Here is a 17,738-nt window from a genome sequence, read left to right as displayed (position 1 = left end):
CAGGTTGCTGTTGGGGAGGTGGGGAGTGGTGAGTTCTGGGGTTCAGGGACTCACCCAGCACCTTGAGCTCCAGCTCCCAGCTGTCCTCCCCAGCGTTACTGGAGGCCTCACAGCGGTACATGCCAGCATCAGAGGTTTGGATGGCTGTGAAGTGGATAGAGCCATCAGGCTCCCCACCATGCAGGGTCACCCCGTCCTTGGACCAGGTCAACTTGGGCTCTGGGGTGCCTTCGGCCACGCAGTTCAGGTCCAGAGCTTCGCCCGCCAGGACCTTCAGGACCCGTGGGCCTGGCTGCACCTGGGGGGGGACTGACAGGGCCACGGGGAGGGCTGTCAAGGTGGGGGCCTGGGGTGGGGAGTGTCAGAGCCCAGACTCATGGTGTCATGGCTGGAATCACTCTCGTCACTCCATCTCCATCTCTCCCTACCCTGGGCTCTGGGAGGACGGTGGTGTTCATTTCTTTCTCAGTGTTTTTAAGTCGCTTTCCCACCTTCCATCTCATTTGGTCTTTCCTCTGGGGAGGTGACGCCATGCCCACTGGGCGCATGAACACACTGAGGCTCTCAAAGGTTATGTGACTTGGCCAGAGTCACTCACTCCCTTGGCGGATTGGAGCTGGAACCAGCCCCAAACCTGGGTCTGTGTGACCAGGAGTCTAGGTGGCCTCCTGGGGATTTGGACCACGTGGGCCCAGGAAAATTCATGGACCCCACGGGCCATCCGACTCCGGGGCTGCACGGGACACTGGGACAAATATCCTGGCCCCTCAGGGGAAGCTGAGAAACACCCACTCCCTTCCTAGCTCTGGAGGAGCCCGAGAAAAGACCATGCATGGGAACCTGGCACCTGGGCAGAGGTTGGCCTCTTGGCCCAGGGCACATGCCCTCTACTCCCCCCCACCCCCAAACACACACACGCTGAAAACATTAACAGCTTGCACTGTGCTGAGCGCCTGGTGTCAGCAATATCCCCTCTACAACTATGGGATAGGCATTTTTGTGGTCCTCACTTTACAGAGGAGGAATCTAAGACTCAGAGAGGGCAGGCGGCTGGCCTAAGGTCACACAGCCAGCGGGTGGCAGGATTCAACCCAGCCCTGCTCATCACCCTTTCCCCGGTTGCTGTGTCTCTCTCATGTGCTCATGCAAATCTCAGCAAACCTTTGAGCCCCCTTCCTCTCGGAGCCTCAGCCTGTCCACCTGTAAAATGGGGAGTCAACTTAGATCAGGGGTCAGATTTTTCTGTAAAGGGCCAGATAGTAAATACTTTAGGCTTTGCAGGCCAGATGGTCTGTCTCAACTACCCAACACTGTCAATACGGCGTGTAAGCAGATGAAACATAAATGAATGTGTGTAGCTGTGTTCCAATACAACTTGTATTTACGGACACGGAATCTTAAATTTCATATAATTTTCACATGTCACAAGATGTTATTTGTCTTCCCCATCCCCCCCCCCAATCATTTAAAAATGTGGACACCATTCTTTACTCGTGGGCCATATGAAAACAGGAGGTGGGCCAGATGTGGCCTGATGGCCATATTTGACTAACCCTAACCTGATTCCTCGGGGCTCTTGGAGATGACAAGCTCCCTGTGTCTTTGGTGGCGTGACTCCACCGCTGGCTTCTGTAAATGGGATCTAAGTCCCCAGACGGGCTGGGGTCCCCTTTCTGACCCTCAAGTCCCCCCACTGCCCTAGGCCCCTGCCGGCTCAGCCCTCTGTGCTCAGGGGGCCACTGAAGTGTCTCCCCAAACAAGGGGTATAAGAGAGTGGGAGAAAAGGGGGGAAGGAGATCCAGCTTGAGGAAGACAGGAAGTCGGGGTGATGGAGGAAGTGCTGGAGCCATGAAGAGGTGACAGAGTTGGCATGTGGAGACTGGGGAGGACACTGAGAAAAACAGAAGGAAGGGCAGGACAATAGGTATGACAGAAGCCACAGCTTGGCCCTACCTTGTACCCCAAGAATGTAGTGCCGAGAGGCAGACCCCGCAGGATTACTGGCTGTGCATTCGTAGAGACCGCTGTCACTGGCCTGGGCCTGGGCCAGACGCAGGGACCCCGACGGGAGGAGGTGATGTCTATAGGAATGAGGGGCACTAGTGAGATCCCAACCGACCCCTGCCTGCAGGAAACGCCTCAAGACCCAACTCAGACCAGCCATCTCCCCCAGGAAGCCTGCCAGGACTGACGCAGTGCCCACCACCCACACTTTATCCCTGTCCCCTGCTCCATCTCCACTTCCCCAGACCTCTAGGCCAACTGGTGAAACAGAGAGAGCACTGGATTAGGAGTCAGCCAGCTTGGGTTCAAGTCCAAACTCTGAACTCTTCCTAGTTTAGTGAAGCAAGTCACTTCACCTCTTGGAGCCTCCATTTCCTCATCTGCAAAATGGGCTTACGAAGACGGCCTGTGTCTGGAGCTGGTGAGCAGAGTCCTCGTGGGCTGAGCCCAGGGCCCGGCACCTGTCCAGACTGGATACCTGCCAACTCCCCTTCCTCGGACACATCTGCCATTCCTTGCCCTGGCTCAGAGGAAGTGAGTGTGTGGGGGGGGTTCTATTTGGAAGCCCTTCCATGTCGGGGAGAAGCTGCCAGCCCAGAGGCCCTCTGCATCTAAGTGCCAGGGCCGGCCAGACTCTGAATCCAGCGCTTTGCAATGTTCTGTTGCCCAGCACTGGGTTGGGCCCCTAGGAGGAAGCTGTGGAGGCTCCCATCACTGTCCTCCCCAGTTTGGCCCACCTTGCTGAAATCACCTGGCTCCATCCCACAGGGATCCGGAACCCCCAGCCAGCCTTCTGCAGCTGGGCTGGACCCCAGGGGCCCCCGCAGCATGATGTCACTGCCCATATGTTTTGGCTCCTCGCAGCCTCTGCCCCCATAAAACAGAGAGGGGAGCTGCGGCCACTGGCCCTGGCTGGCCCCAACTGCAAGTTCACCTGGACAACACCTGCTCAAACCTCGATACTTAGATATCACCTCCTCCAGGAAGGCTGCCTTGATGCTCCAAGGCTGGTAGGTATAGCCTACGGACTCCCACAGCTGCCTGGGCTTCCCCCATCGCAGCCCTCACCACACTGTCTTGTGACCCAGCTCTCCCTCCTCTTTCCCAGCAGCTTCAGCAGATTTGGAGACTGCAGCCCAGGGGTAGGTTCAGGGGAGGAGAGAGGTGGGAGGAAGTAGGGAGCACACTGTCACTGTGTGCATATGGCGTAACCAGTGGCAGCCACTCCATGGTAGTGCGAGTGGCCAGATGGCTCCGTGTGGCGCCCAGATGAGAACAGGGGAAGCTTTGCGGGGAATTTCCTGTTTATGACATCCATCGGGCTTGAGCCTTCGTGGTCGGCTTCAAGATTCACAAAGCCATGCAGATGGCGGGGTGTGGGTCTGAGAGGGATCCTGTGAGCTCCAAGGGGGACCTACCGTCCTCGAGAGACCAAAGGGCTCCCAACAGAAAGAGCTCAGAATCACGCAAATCCCCAGGCCACACCGTCCCCCTCATTCCTAGTACACACCTTTGCTGCCACCCCCCCCACCCAGAGGTCACCTTTTTGGCCCCCCCTCATCCTTTGTGGCTCAGGGAAGCCACTGCGGCTGCCCCAGATAATGCCCTGCTCCCGGTTACACGCACCTGGAGTCATTATGGCATTTATCACACCTGTGACCACTTGTCACTGTCAGATGGCTCCATGACAGGAGAGGCCAGGTGTGCGCGGTTCCTGCTGTGTCTCAGCCCTTAGCATAGGTCCTGACTCACAGTAGTTACTCAATAAATAGTTGACGGCAAATCCCAGCAGTCCACGGACACACACCCCCCTTCTCACTTGCGTTCACACTGCTTCCTGCCCGTGACCCCATCTCAAGGCCACTCTCCTGCCCTCCAGACCCCCTTCACTGGCTTTTCCCTTACAAATCCAGGCAGGCCAGTTCAGCCAATTGCTCATCCATCCATCTATTCATTCATTCATTCATTCATTCATTCATTCACTCACTCACTCACTTGACAAAGAGCCCTTGGGAGGGCCGGCTGCCACAGGGGTTGAAGACACGCTCCTGTCCTCAGATTGCTCCAAGCCCAGGTGGTCTGTCTGCGCCCAGTCCCTCTGGCTGTAACCCATGTTGTCTGTCCTGCTGCCCCCATTTTTAAAGGACCCATCTGCAACCTCACTGCGCAAACACTGGGGGGGATCAATGGTTGTGGCTGCAAAGCCCTTCCTGCAGTTACCCAACCCGCCAGAGGGCTGACCCTCACCCACAGACGCCCACTGTGTGCCAGTGTATGCCAGGCCCATGTGTCCTGGGGCCAGAGCGGGGTCTGAGCCTGGGCAGGGCAAGGGCCCACCCACTAGCACCAGTCAGCTGGGACCTTCACCCACCAATGGCTGCTCTGAACCTCATCTCCTTGCTGGGGCCTCACCCACAACACAGACCCTTGTAAGGAAGCCCCACATGAAAAACCAAACAGGAGAATTCCGGAAGAGGGACCCAATACCCACCAAAGGGCCAAGCACAATATATGGCAGAGAGGGAGAAGGTGCCATCCCTGTGGACCCGTAAAACATACACCCAGCCATGCTAACGGGTGGCTGTCAACTATCGAGTGCTTCCTGTGTGCCGCCACACAGCTGAGTGCCCTCCCTGGGGGGAGCACAGCAGGCAGGCCCCACGGTCATCACCCCATTTTGCAGAGGAGAAAACTGAGACCAGAGAGATGGAGGCCTGCTGTCCAAGCCCACCCAGCTGGTCAGGGCAGACCTAGGACGCGCCCTGCAGACTCTGCTATGGCACTGCCAACCATTGCGGTGATCGAAACGTCCAGCTCAGAAGTTTAGTTCATTGAAGGTTCTCCAGAGAGAGCTGCTGGCTGTAGGCTGACATAACCCGACCTTGGAGCCATCAGGCCAGGAAGCAGCATGAGATATGAGACCCACCAAGATGAAGACCCCACCAGGGGCCTCTAGACAGTCCAAGCCTTGCTGCTGAGGGAGCAGCTTGTCTCCTGGGTTACCAGTACCCCAGCTGAAGCCCCCATCTCTGCACCGTGGGGTAACTGGACCAGAGAGTGGGTGGGGTGCCGACTACTCATCCTCTCACTGTCCTCTCCTCGCCAGCTGCCCCCTCCTTACCCCCCTGATGCGGCTGGATTTGGCCCCATGTGGGACCCTGGCCAGCTGCCCCCCGGGAGCCTCAGCTGGGCCAGGAGCACTCGCAGCTGTCCCAGCCACACATCAGAACCACAAACAAACATTGTTGCCTAGAAACACCGCCTCGCCCCAGCATTCCCGGGCGGGTGGAATCATGGGACCAGAGCCGGAGGCGCTCGCTGGCCACCATCGCCTGTGCAACCCTTTCATTTCTCAGACAGGAAGACTGAGGCTCACAGAGTCAGCAAGCGTCTTGCTCAAGTTCACGCAGGTCATTGCCCCTGATCTCACGCACAGCAGAGCTTGTGTCTTCTCTCCCCAGTGTGGTTTCTGCACCGTCCTGGGCACACAAGTTGCTCAAGGAATGCTGCTGCCTTCAATTGTGAATTCACAGTCCCTGGGGGCTTTTCACAAACATCTATCCCTCCGCGTCAGAAGCACTCAGTGACCATTCCCAGCCTTGGACACAGTCGTTTGCTTTCGGGACTATCCCTCAAGGAAACGATCAGAAGATAAAGAGAAGCATTTGTGTAAAGATTTCCAACAGTCCCATTTATTACTGCTGAAAACTGGCAACAGAGCTCATGCCCCAAACAGAGGAACCGCTTAGCAACAATGACAGATGAACGCCCTGGAATGTTATTTTGTCCTTTAAATGAAAAGCAAGTAACATGGGTCAGGATGAATCAAGAAAATAGGTAAATGGGGAAAAAATATCCCTGATGAGGGCAGAATAGAAGATGCACTCAGCTTAATTCTACGAAAGCATCTACAGGACCCAATTGGAAGGGGTCGTGGACACAGGAGGTGGTTTATATGTCACGGCTACTCAAACTCCCACTATGTTTTCTTTCTACTAGGACTTTTTGACTCAGGGGTCAAGGGTCCTTGAGAGCTCAGAAGACTCTAGACCCTCCAGAGAGAGCGGTGGCCCAGAAGCCTGAAGGGTGTGTGGCTGTGTGTGCTTATGTCTGTGCGTGTCTGTGTGTATCTGTATCTCTGTGTGCATGTCCGTGTACATCTGTGTGTATCTGTGTGTATCTCAGCCACGTTATAGTTATTATTAACCTGACTACACCACAGAGTTACCGGGGACAGTAGGAAGGGGCCACCACAGAGAAGGGGGCAGCTCAATCAGGTGGAAGGAGCATAAGGCCCAGACTAAGGGAAAAAGAAGGGGAAGTGTGGTCGGCAGCTGGCACCTCCCATCGAGAGGGAGTGAGCGGGATCCTGGAGGGTGGACAAACATCTAAGACTCACTGAATTATTGGAGTAAGTTCTCAAGCTTCCAGAATGGCAGCTTTGAAGCTGAGCCTTGCGAGGCAGAGGAGCAGGCAGACAGCCCTGCCCCCCCCACCATAGCACACCCCCCCCCCTCAGTGTGTGTTCTCTGTGGGGTTTCTCAAATCTCCACTTTCTGGCTGAATGATCCTGGGACGGCAGGAGCTGTGTGTCTGTGAGAAAGCTGAGCTTTGCTCTGTGTGGGGAAGCTGTCAGAACGCGCCAGGAAGGCCCTGAAAACCCGGGACCCAGAGCCTGCGGATGAAGTTTGAATACAGTTTAAATACAATTCAAAGTCGGAGAGGTTACCCACAATTGCCGGCAAGGGGCAACAACCCAAATGGCATCAGCTGGTGAATGGAGAAACAAAAGGAGGTCTATCCACACGGTGGACTATTATTCAGCCACCAAAAGGAATGGAGTTCTGACCCACGTTACAACGAACTGGATGCTAAGTGAAAGGAGCCAGACATATACAGCCACATACAGTGTGATTCCATTTATACGAAATGTCCAGAAGAGAGAGATCCAAAGACAGAAAGGAGACTGGTGGTGCCAGGGGCCGGGGTGGGGTGGGGCAGGAATGAGGACGGGATTTTGGGAGGCAGTTCGGAAATGTTCCAAAGTCGGTTGTGGTGACGACTCTGAATACACTAAAAAAAACCCTAGACTTGTACAGCATGTGAATGATATCTCAATAAAACTTTCATATCAAAAAAGCGGGTGAGAATGAAATGGGATAACAGATGTGATATTGTTCAAAAGCTGGAAATGATGCTTCAGTTCGTGAAGAGCAGCAAACAAATGATGTGAAGGGGAGCAATTTTCAGGCGCTTACGACGCACTCGGCATGGCACATCCATCACTGTGTCACATAAGCATTATTTAAACAATGTCCACGCTACAGACGGAGCAACAGGCCAAAGAGGAGCCAGTGGGCCCCTGAGGCCACACGACACACAAGGAAGATGGAACCAGCTGGGACCTGCACTCCCGTCTGACGGGCTCCAGGGTCTGAGCACTTCACCCCGGTCCCAGCCTCAGGCCTAGCTTCCTCCTCATTTAGATAAACTCCCGGAATCGCATAAATCTCCAGAGAAAGCTAGAAGCCAGCAAGAAGCGGAGAGGGCGAGAACAAAACTCTAGGATTGCAAAAGCGGCTCTCACAGATTTATGGCTCCCGGTTGATCTCTTCAAGCATCACAACAAGAAGGGGTGAGCCTGTGGGAATTGTGGTGCCCCACTTCGGTAACAAGTCATAAATAAATAAGCACGTGGCTGCCGGCCACCGCCCAGTCAATGAGTTGCAATGAACGGGCTTTCTGGGGAGAGACGCAGGCTCCCACGCCCCCACCCCCACCCACGACACGGAGCTGCACAGACACCAGCAGGGCAGGGGGTGGGGGCGCTGTAGACCCAGCCCAGGCACAGGACCCCAGCCCGTTCAGATGTGCAGCCTTCATGGTTTGGAAGTTCTCACCAAACAGATGTTCTGAGATGCAGACTCACGTGTGGGTGTCAGGGGGGTGGGAGCGGTACAGCAGACTGCTCAGAGACCTTCTCAGTCTGGAACTTCTCAAAGACGTTGCCAGGACTGATGTCATTGGCCAGAGATGCAGCCATCCCCCCACCCCCAAGGGTCAAGGACCCCAGGAGTTTCAAGGCCCTCTTGTCTGGAACCACCATCCCCCACACCCCTGCGGTAGGGGTGGAGGGGGCGGGGGCGGGGTACAGCCTGGCTTTGAAGGACACCCAATCCAGCCTCCTCCCACTCCCAAGATACCTGCGGGTTGGAGAGAAGCTAAGTCAGAAAGCCCGGCCGCCAGACACATGCTCTGTAGAGCAGGCAAGGACGTACATGTGCATGTCCCAGTCAGGACGCCGTCCTGACCATGGCATTGCTTGCCATGACCACCCGCACTCACCCCACTTCTCTGAGCCTCAGTTCAGCTCAGATACCGAGGGCTGCTGTGCAGATTACAGGAGAGTCTGCACCAGCTCCCAGTGGCTGCTGAGTGAAAGGCTGGGTGTGTGTTATTTTAGAGGGGTCTCACCCTGGGCGTCCATGGACTTTTTAGAGGTCTGCTGAGAGGCTTCAGGGGACCCAGGACAAAAGTGCTGTGTGCAGAAGAGAATGCACAGCCAGCTGGGAGTGTTCACAGGGCCCCTCACACCCTCTGGGCCACTGGCCACTTGGAGGCCAATTTTCCCTAAACATCGGCTCTGCCTCTTCCCCACGTCAAGGCCATGCAGGTGGGGTTACCTGTCAGTGACAGGCAGCGCAGGGCGGGAGTCCTTCATCCAGGTGACCAGTGGGGGTGGGGACCCCTGGGCCTCACAGTCCAGAGTCACCTCGTCACCGGCCTTGGCTGTGATGCTCAGAGGCTTGTCTGTATCATGGGAGCCGTTCACATGGATTCTGGGCTTGGCTGTTGGTGGAAGCAGTTAGAAACTGTAAGCAGGTCAGTAAGCAGGTCCCGGAGGGGACCCGGCGCCCCCAGGCGCTGGTGAGGATGGCACCCCCAGGAAGCAGAGGTGGTACTGCCACCTGGGTGGTGCCAAAGGTAGGTGTGGCTCTCAAAATGGGAGAAGGCAGGTGTTGGGATGGGCTCAGATCTGATGATTTCCCCAGGACCCGCCCCCCTCTCTCCAGCACCACTCTCCCTCTGGAAGCTCGTGCTCCTGCGATGACACTGATGGCTGCTCCTCTAGCTCCTTTCCATCCTGGGGACATTCGGGCAGGTTTTGCCCTCCTCCTCTTCTCTCTCTACCTGCTTCCCGTGGACATTCCACTATTCCCAGGTCACCATGCGGCTGATCTCCCTCCGCTTTCTCAAACCCCATCAGGGTTTATATTAATCTGTGCACAAGACCTCACTCTCCTGTTAAGCCAAAGGCTCCTGATGGCAGAGATTACCCCAGACTCCACCTTCCTGATGCCCCCCTACATTTCCAGCCAGGTACACATACACTGAAGGCACCCACAACTAAACAAGCCCACCAGCCAGGGACATCAAGACCCATGTAGCCCTCATGGGGACACCTGATGTATCACGAGTCAGACAGAAGTCCCCACTTACAAAAAAAAATGTTTCCAATATGAAAATATTGGCTCGAAGTATAAGACAGAAGATTGGCCGGGCATCTCCTCACTCACCCAGACATCGACTGAGTGCCCAGCTCTGTGGTGACTGCTGGGAAACAGGTCCTGCCCCATCCTCACAGCACATAGGGCCCACAGAGGACAGTGGTACCAGACAGCTCATACACAGCTAATTATTTACTCACAGTTGTGATGCGTGCTACGGAGGGGATATTCCACCTTCCCTAGCAAGGTGACTTGACCCAACCCAAGGGATCAAGGAGAGCTGAGAGCTGATGGATGGGAGAAGTCATTTGGGCCAAGAGCTGAGGGAAGGGCATTTTAAATAGAAGAAACTGCACGTGCAAAGGCCCTGAGGCAGGAGGAACCATTCAAGAAATTGAAAGGAAATCAAAGGATCTGGGGCACAAAGAATCAGAGAGGGAGGTGGGCAAGGGGCTGCCAAGGCGAGGAGGTCCAGTGTAGGGTCGTGTGTCTTTCCAAGGCTTGTTAATTCGTTACAAAGGACTGAGTTGGAACCAGTAGAACACGTCCACACTACTGGGGACAGTGATCTGAGAGAGGACAGCTTTGGCCTACATGTCCTTCACATGGGAAGAATTTCGAGGCAGGGTACAGGGAAGATGCAGGAAGGTCAGATTGTCCATGCCCCTGCCTCCATGCCTGCCAAGCCCACTCCCAGGACAGGGGCGGCCATCACTCACTGTTGACAGAAAGCCGCATCTCCTGGCTGGAGAAGCCCACGGCGTTGGTGGCCGTGCAGACATAGGCCCCTGCATCCCGGGTGGATGGCTGGGCAATGACCAAGGTGCCATCCTTGCTCACATTGTAGTGGGGACCACTGGAAGCCAGGGCATTGGTTTCCTGTGAGAGTCACAGGTGACATCAGCAGAGCCCACACCCCGTGGCAACATGCGTCATTCCCCTCCCCATGATGCACTGGGCCTGGCCCTCTGGTTACCCTCATGGTAACAGGCTCCACTGACCTTGGTCCACGTGATGGTGGGGGTGGGAACTCCTGACGCCACACAGGGGAGAGAGGCTGGAACCCCTTCATTGGTGACATGGTGGGTGGCAGTGGACTGGATTCTAGGTGGCACTTTTAAAAACAAACCAATTTCATAAACCAAAGTTCATAGCAACATTATTCACAGTAGCCAAAAGGTGGAAACAATCCAAATATCCATCAAGGATGATGGATACACAAAATGTGGTGTGTAGATGTAGAATATTATTCAGCCCTGAAAAGGAATAAAAGTCTGATGCATATACTGCAACTTGCTCAACGTGAAAACACGTAAACACGCTCAATGAAACAAGCCAGACACAGAAGGACAAATACTGAATGATTCCACTTGTATGAGGTCCCTGGAGTAGTCAAGTTTATAGAGACAGGAAGTAGAACGGTGGGTGCCGGGGGCTGGGGGAGGGGAGGGGGAGTTTGGGTTTGACGGGGACAGAGTTTCAGTTTGGGAAGCTGAGATGGATGGTGGAGATGGTGACACAACAATGTGATTGCCCCTGGATTGTGCACTTAAAAATGGTTAAAATGGTCATTTTAATGTGATGTGTATTTTATCACACACACAAACAATTTCAACAGAATACAAATGGCGTAGTATCCCCAGCCATCACTGCTATAAATTCAGGGCCCAGACAAAGGGCAGCCTGTGCCTGAGAACCCACTGTGCCATTTCTTTGCTCTGAGACTTTAAACCACTTAATCTTTTGCCACCCAGATTCCTTGATCAGCAAAAAGGCCGAATTCACCTCAATCCGTTCCCCAATCTCTGGGGATGGACAGATGAGAAATGGCAGAAAACAGTACTCACAGAACACAGTGAACTTGCAAACAAGTGCCAAACCCATTCTAGGTACCATTCAGCTTTGCAGTCTCCAGGAGGGTGGGGGTGGGGGGAACTGGGTGTGGACAAGTCAGGAGGGGAAGCAGAACAACAGCCTGTTCACGCCACCCCCGCAGGAGAGGCTGTGCTGGCACAGTGGGAAATCAGGGGTGACACACTCTGCGGAGGCAGCCTGGTTTGCTGACCCTGTGGCTTCGTCGAGTTACTCTCCTCTCTGAGCCCCAGCTTCCTTCACTTCAGGACGGGGGCTCTTTAAATACCCAGGTCTTGGGGTAGTTACGACAATGAAGTGAAACATACACAGAACCCCATAGAGGTCTCCAACCTTCAGTCGCTATGGTTCATGGGAATTATGGGGAAACAAGACACCTGGGCGCTAGACCCAGCCTCCTCTTGAACTTTGGTTTTCCCCTAAAAAATGGGGAACAATGTGTTCTTCCCGCTCATCCCTTGGGGGATTTTATAAAATAAATTTAAAAGCAAAAAGGATATTAACATGCTTGGTAAATTGCAAAATGTTACCAAACTTCCTTTAAACTTCTCAGTCTTACATTAGAAAGAAGGGCAGTACCTGGCTGGGTGGGTGAAAGGAAACAGGGATTCTCCAACGCTGTGGGTGGGAGAGTAACTGGGCAAAATACATGAAAAGTCCTCAAACTGTCACTCTCCATGACCCCTACTCAATTCCACATGAAGGGGTTTATGCTAAGGAAGGAATCCATGACATGGGCAAAGTTGCCACAGGACATTTCTGCCCAGGGTCTTCATGCTGGTGAGAAACTGGACACGAGGGGACAGGTTAGGTGCTTGTGGTGCATCCATGCAGGGACACGCCATCTTAAACCGATGCTTCTGGGAAGGTACTGACAGAAACAGTCATCACATATTGTCATGAGAAACACTCAGGTTGCAAGACCGCAATAGAATGTTCCCAGCTTGGTTTTAAAATATTTATCTGTGTTTATAAAGAATTTATAGATAGATGGATAGAAATATAGATACATATATAATACATAAAGAGTATATTGTATAAATATAATTTATATACAACTTATGTAAAGCATATATATAATTTATATTATATACAGTTTATTATAGATATATATAGGAGGTGTGTGTGCAAATGGGAGCTCGTGTGTGCATACAGTATGAAAGATACACACCAAAATGTAAAATGATTCGGGTTCTTCTCAGCTATTAGTACTACAGGAGTATTTTTTTTCTTACTTGTCCAATCTCTACATTTCCTACAATGAATATGTACTATTTTCGCAATGTTTTTAAACAAAGGTATTCAAGATCAAGTTCCCTCACCAGGCTTCCTCCATCCTGTCCAGTCCCCAGCCCCACCCCCACCACCTTGGGGCCCCAGGACTCACCCTGGACAACCAGCTCCACATGCCTTTGCTGAGAGCCAGCTGTGTTGGTGACCACACAGCTGTACCTCCCTGCATCTTCCTGCAGGGCCCGGTCAAGGTGGAGACTGCCGTCGGCTCGGACGGAATGCCGGCTGCCAGATGGGAGCTGGTAAGGGTGAGGAAGCACCAGATTGGACCACAGGCCCATTCCAAGCCAGCTAAGAGAGAGCCTACAGAGACCGCACTGCCCGCCAGGCAAGCAGGGAGCAGGTTGGACTGAGAAGGTGGGGGAGCTGGCAGGGGGTGATGCCATGACTGCCCAGCCCCAAGCCCCCTCCCCTGAAACTCGTCCACCCCCACAGACCTGCAAGGATTGGTGGGCCGGATCCCCGGCATAATTCTGACCCCACGCTCCCATGGCCAACTGGATCAGGGCAAGACGCCTGACCCAAGCCGGGCTGATGGAGGCCCCTCCTGGGAGTGTGGGGTTGGGACCAGAGCCTTTACTGAGTAGAGGCTGGGGCTCCAGGGCCCTTCCCTTCCACTCTGAGGCCACAGAGAGGAGGGACAACCTGTCTTCAGGGAGAGAACAGAGCCATGCAGGGCAGAGCAGAGGTGGTCCCAGAGAGAGGCAGGGACAGTGGCTCCTGGTGGCTGCCAGGCCGTCACCAGCACCAGGAGAGGAGTGCTGGTCCAGAATGGGCCCTCCATAAAGATGTCCAGCCAGTCAGTCCATCCTTGGTGAGGGGCCTAAAACCTTTCCACCTGGCCTGGCCCCTCTGTCAGCCTGTCTCATGAACCTGAATGCACATCCTGTTCTCAAGTTCAGGAGACGCTCCTGGATGACTCAGTACCAGGCCCTTTCAGGCTGAGCAAGCTTAAGGGGATTTCTGCTCCTTGCACTCGGCAGCTGAGCAGGCAGGGCTCCCCTCGGTGTCCCTTCATCTCCAGCCACTCCCTGACCTGGCATCAACGAGGCCCACAGCCACTCCTTCCCCCATGCCCATCGGACTCTACTCAGGAAGGCTCCTCACCACCCAGCCCACGCTCCCGACAGGGTCCCCCTCGGGTCATGTCCAAGTACACAGGCTGACAGTGAGTCACGTCACATCAGCCTCTGCAAAGCCTGCACACTCGGCGAGAGGCACGCTGTCTGCCTTGTGTGAGGGGCAGGGACGGCGGGAACAGATGACCACGCGGTCACTACCTCTTTAGGTGTCCAGCGTCCACCCATCTGCTGGTGCTTTGAAGTCAAATGGGGGGTGAGGGCCCCTCTTTATAGCCTCAAGGGCATAAGGAACCCAGTATGTCTGAGGACAGGGCAGAAGAATTGAGGGGGAGGGACGCTAAGGTAGGAACAGGAGAGGGGAATAGAAGACAATGAGAAAACCAAATCCATAAGAGCGGATAGAGTGGCCACTGCGTGCCCAGCACGGGGCTAGGTAGTCAGGCACAGATTCAACTACACAGGTCACATCTCTGCTCTGGATCCCTCAGAACGGGGGTGACCAGTGTATCGTGTCTGTGCCTCCACCAAATTCCTGCTCCCCAGCCCTCTGCACTAATGGAGGCCAGACCCTCCTGCTAAGCTCCAAGGAGGCCGGCAGCCACATCGAGCCTTGGCAGGACTTTAGAGGGTGATGATGCTACAGCAAGTTACCAAAGAAGGTTCTGGAAAGAGGCAGCAAAGAGAGGGAGGAAAGAAGAGAACATTCCAAAATAGGGGAACAGCAACGTAGAGACCAAGGTGTGAATGTGACAGTCTCCAGGAGCCACTGCCCACCATGCCCAGAGGAGCCCAGCACTCACCGGCAGACCGGCCTTGAGCCAGCGCCTCTCTGGGAGGGGTCTCCCGGCCAGGACGACACAGGGCAGGGACACAGGCTGCCTCTCCAGCACCCGGACGGTGGAGGCACTGCTGGCGATCTGCGGGGGAGCTGTGGGGAGAGGAGACGGTGCTGAGCACACTAGATTCCTGTGGGTAGTTATCTGGGGGACAGAGGCCCCTGCTTTTCCCCAAGGGAACCCCAAGAGGTCAAAGGGCACATTTCCTGGGGCACACTGCCTAGCAAGCAGGAACCCAGATGCTCCTCTCGGAGAACCTGGCTGTGGACACATCTGTCCAAAGGATGGGTGGCCATGGGGGGGCCTCCCTGGGGGTGTCCCCGCCTCCCCACCTCCCCCGCCTCTCCAGGTCCACCAGCGAACCATGTCCAGTCACCACGAGCCGGGCCTCCACCTGGACCTTCCCAAAGATATTTTGAGCTTCACAGACATACAGGGCCTGGTCTTCAGGGACCACACCTGAGGGGCAGAAAAGAAGGATGCCTGACTGCCGGGGCACGCCAGGGCGCCAGGCCCCACCGGCTCCACTCCCCAGTGCAGAGGGAGCCCTCAGCACAGCCTGGCCCTGCAGAGGTTAGGTGGGAGAGCTGGGATGGCAGAGAGGAGAGGGAAGGGGCATGCAGCCGGGATCTGTGAGGGTGAGAAGGCCTCAGTCTGCTCATCTGTAGAATGGGCATAATCTATCAATACCTGTATCTTATAGTGTGATTGAGGGGATCAATAAGATGATGTGACTACTGCCCAGCATCCAGCGTAGCACATTATAAATAGGAATAGTAGCTTTAGTAGTAGTGACGATGGGGATGACGATGGCTAACACATACGTGTCAGGAACTGTGCTAAGCACTTCAGGTGTATTACCCACATGGCAACCCCTTAAGGTAACCTGTTATTAAACCCACGTAGTAGTACTGCCGTTATCATTATTACGGCCTATTCAATTTACTGAAATGACTTGACAAGAGTCACCCAGCTAAACATGACTCTGCATCACCCATGGTCAGTGCTGGGTCTCCGTCCTACTCCCAGCCACCCAGCCTACAGGCTCAGGGTGTTGGAAGCCATCCTGTCTCCCCTGCCCACCGTCCCCCCAGCCCCAATCTCCTACTTTCAAAAAACAGCACTCCTGAATGGGGCTGCCCGGTCCTGCTGCCCCGCCTGGGCTCCAGCAGCTGGCCGTCTCCACGGCGCCAGGTGACTGTTGGGGGCGGGCGGCCCACAGCCCGACATGCCAGGAGGGCACTCCTGCCCAGCTCCACAGTGACATCCCGGGGCAGCTCCATCAGCTGGGGCGCATCTGCAGAAGGTGACCAGTCAGCCACGCCTAGCGGCTTGACCCACCCAGCCCCCAGGGGACTGTTCCCAACGCCTGCCTCCCCTCCCATTACTGGGTGGTTCCCCCTCTTCCAGCCTGGCCCTCGTGAACCTGGGAGCTGACTCATATCCAGGGCTCTGAGGTCAACCTGAGCTTTGCGGGGTCCACCCCTGGAGAACTCTCAGGGATGAGGTGGAGGGAACAGCTTTTGGCGGCATGAAGCTGCCGACACGCCTTATAGGCCTTAGGGTCACGGGGACCTCGCTCTGCCCGACGTGTAGGGGAGCCACACACATGCTCCTGGCAGGGACTTTCTAGAGCCCACTCTGACGGGCTGCAAGTCACGCTCTGGCCCCCTCGCCCTTCTCCTGGGCCACAGGATGCTTCCTCGTGCAGGTGTCCTGGATTTGGGCAACCATTTCCACAGCCCCTTCTGCATACACCACCCCAGAAAGCCAAGTTCATGGGGAGTTGACAGGCCATCTTTAATCTCTTCTCTACATCTTTCTCTGTTGCTGAACTTTTTGTAATGAGCATATAAAGTACTATTACAAAATCAAAGCATGCTTATTATACAGAATGTGACCTTACACTTTATGGTCCAAACGGGGACACTGGAGAGTGAAACGGGCCATGTTAATAATTTCACCAGGACAATAAGCCTGAAAAAGGCTGCCCTGCTCACCTGAGTTATAAAAAAATGAAACACGCACAATAGTGTATTTCCCTAATTTTTGCTGCACACATCTCCAGACCTCATGCCCCTGTCCAAGGTAACCCCAGCTAATGGTTTGTAGTGTTTCTTCCAAACTTCTCTTGTTAGTATTGTCTTACTTTTATAACCAGGGAGGAAAGATAAGTTATTTCCCCAGACAGACTCTCATGATCGTTTCAGCCCTTCGGCAGGCCAGGAGCAGGTCAGCCTCCAGACAGGCCCAGACCCTGTCCTCTGCAGCCTCTGGACGCCGTGCTCAGGTCCCCATCCCAGACCCATGGCCAGGAAGGTCCCCCTGCCTTTATTAACACTTCGCATCCAGCTCCATGGAAAATCCTCCTCTTTGTTCTTTCCATCTCTCTCCAGAAATCAACCCCCATCCATCCAAATCATGACATCAAATTTCCCTCCAGGCCTCAAGGATTAGGGAAGTTCCAGGGAGATATAAACAGAACTTGGAAAATCACTACACAGAGGAAGGCAGTCTTGGACCCGACCTCAGACACCACCCGCACGCCTCTTTTCTTTTTCATCGGGGCCTGGCAGCTGCCGCGGTTCAGAATCCCAGAAAGCCTCTGCTCCTGGCTCGCCTCAGACGGGGTTACTGGTCCTGCAGAGCCCTGGCCCCGGGACACAGCGCTGCCATCACCCCCACCCTGGGCAGAGCTGTGGCTCAACACCAGGGCCAGGTACCCTCAACATCTGCCTTCCCCACTCCACCCAGCCCACCTGCAGGGCCCAGCTCACACCTCCCTCCTCCAGGCAGGCCTCCCCTCCACTGTCTCTCTCAGATTGCTTCCTGACCCCCTCCCTCCTTAGCCCCCAAACAGCCCAGCTTTTGTCCCTGACTCTGGGCCATCGCAAAGCACAGTCTCTTGCCCCATCATCCTCCCCGGCCTGAACTTCCCCCTGAGAAGAGAAGGACCCTTACAATAATAAGCAAATAATAAGTATAAAGGGTGGCATCTGGAATGCCTACTAAGTGATGGGCGTGGAGACGGTGCTTTTAGGAGCATGATTTCATGAATGGTCTCCATAAACTCATGAAGTGATAGTATTACAATCCTATTGTATTGCTAGTAATACAGATGAGGAAACTGAGAGTCAGGGTAA

General features: G+C 54.7%; 1 protein-coding gene across 2 annotated transcripts in view; it reads right to left on the bottom strand.

The window, feature by feature from the left end:
* HMCN2 (hemicentin 2) overlaps positions 1–17,738 on the bottom strand; it is a 136,589-nt gene that overhangs the window by 75,038 nt on the left and 43,813 nt on the right. For both annotated transcript variants that reach the window (XM_074331183.1, XM_019728852.2), the window contains exons 16-24: positions 15,704–15,892; positions 14,959–15,054; positions 14,560–14,687; positions 12,772–12,916; positions 10,514–10,626; positions 10,232–10,391; positions 8,688–8,853; positions 1,954–2,081; positions 55–309 (exon numbers count right to left, since the gene is read on the bottom strand). In XM_074331183.1, coding sequence (XP_074187284.1) covers positions 55–309; positions 1,954–2,081; positions 8,688–8,853; positions 10,232–10,391; positions 10,514–10,626; positions 12,772–12,916; positions 14,560–14,687; positions 14,959–15,054; positions 15,704–15,892 — 1,380 coding nt within the window. The remainder of the gene's footprint in view (positions 1–54; positions 310–1,953; positions 2,082–8,687; positions 8,854–10,231; positions 10,392–10,513; positions 10,627–12,771; positions 12,917–14,559; positions 14,688–14,958; positions 15,055–15,703; positions 15,893–17,738) is intronic.

Source organism: Rhinolophus sinicus, linkage group LG04 (genome assembly GCF_036562045.2).
Source record: "Rhinolophus sinicus isolate RSC01 linkage group LG04, ASM3656204v1, whole genome shotgun sequence".
NCBI lineage: Eukaryota > Metazoa > Chordata > Mammalia > Chiroptera > Rhinolophidae > Rhinolophus > Rhinolophus sinicus.
This window is presented reverse-complemented; position numbering and strand designations above follow the sequence as displayed.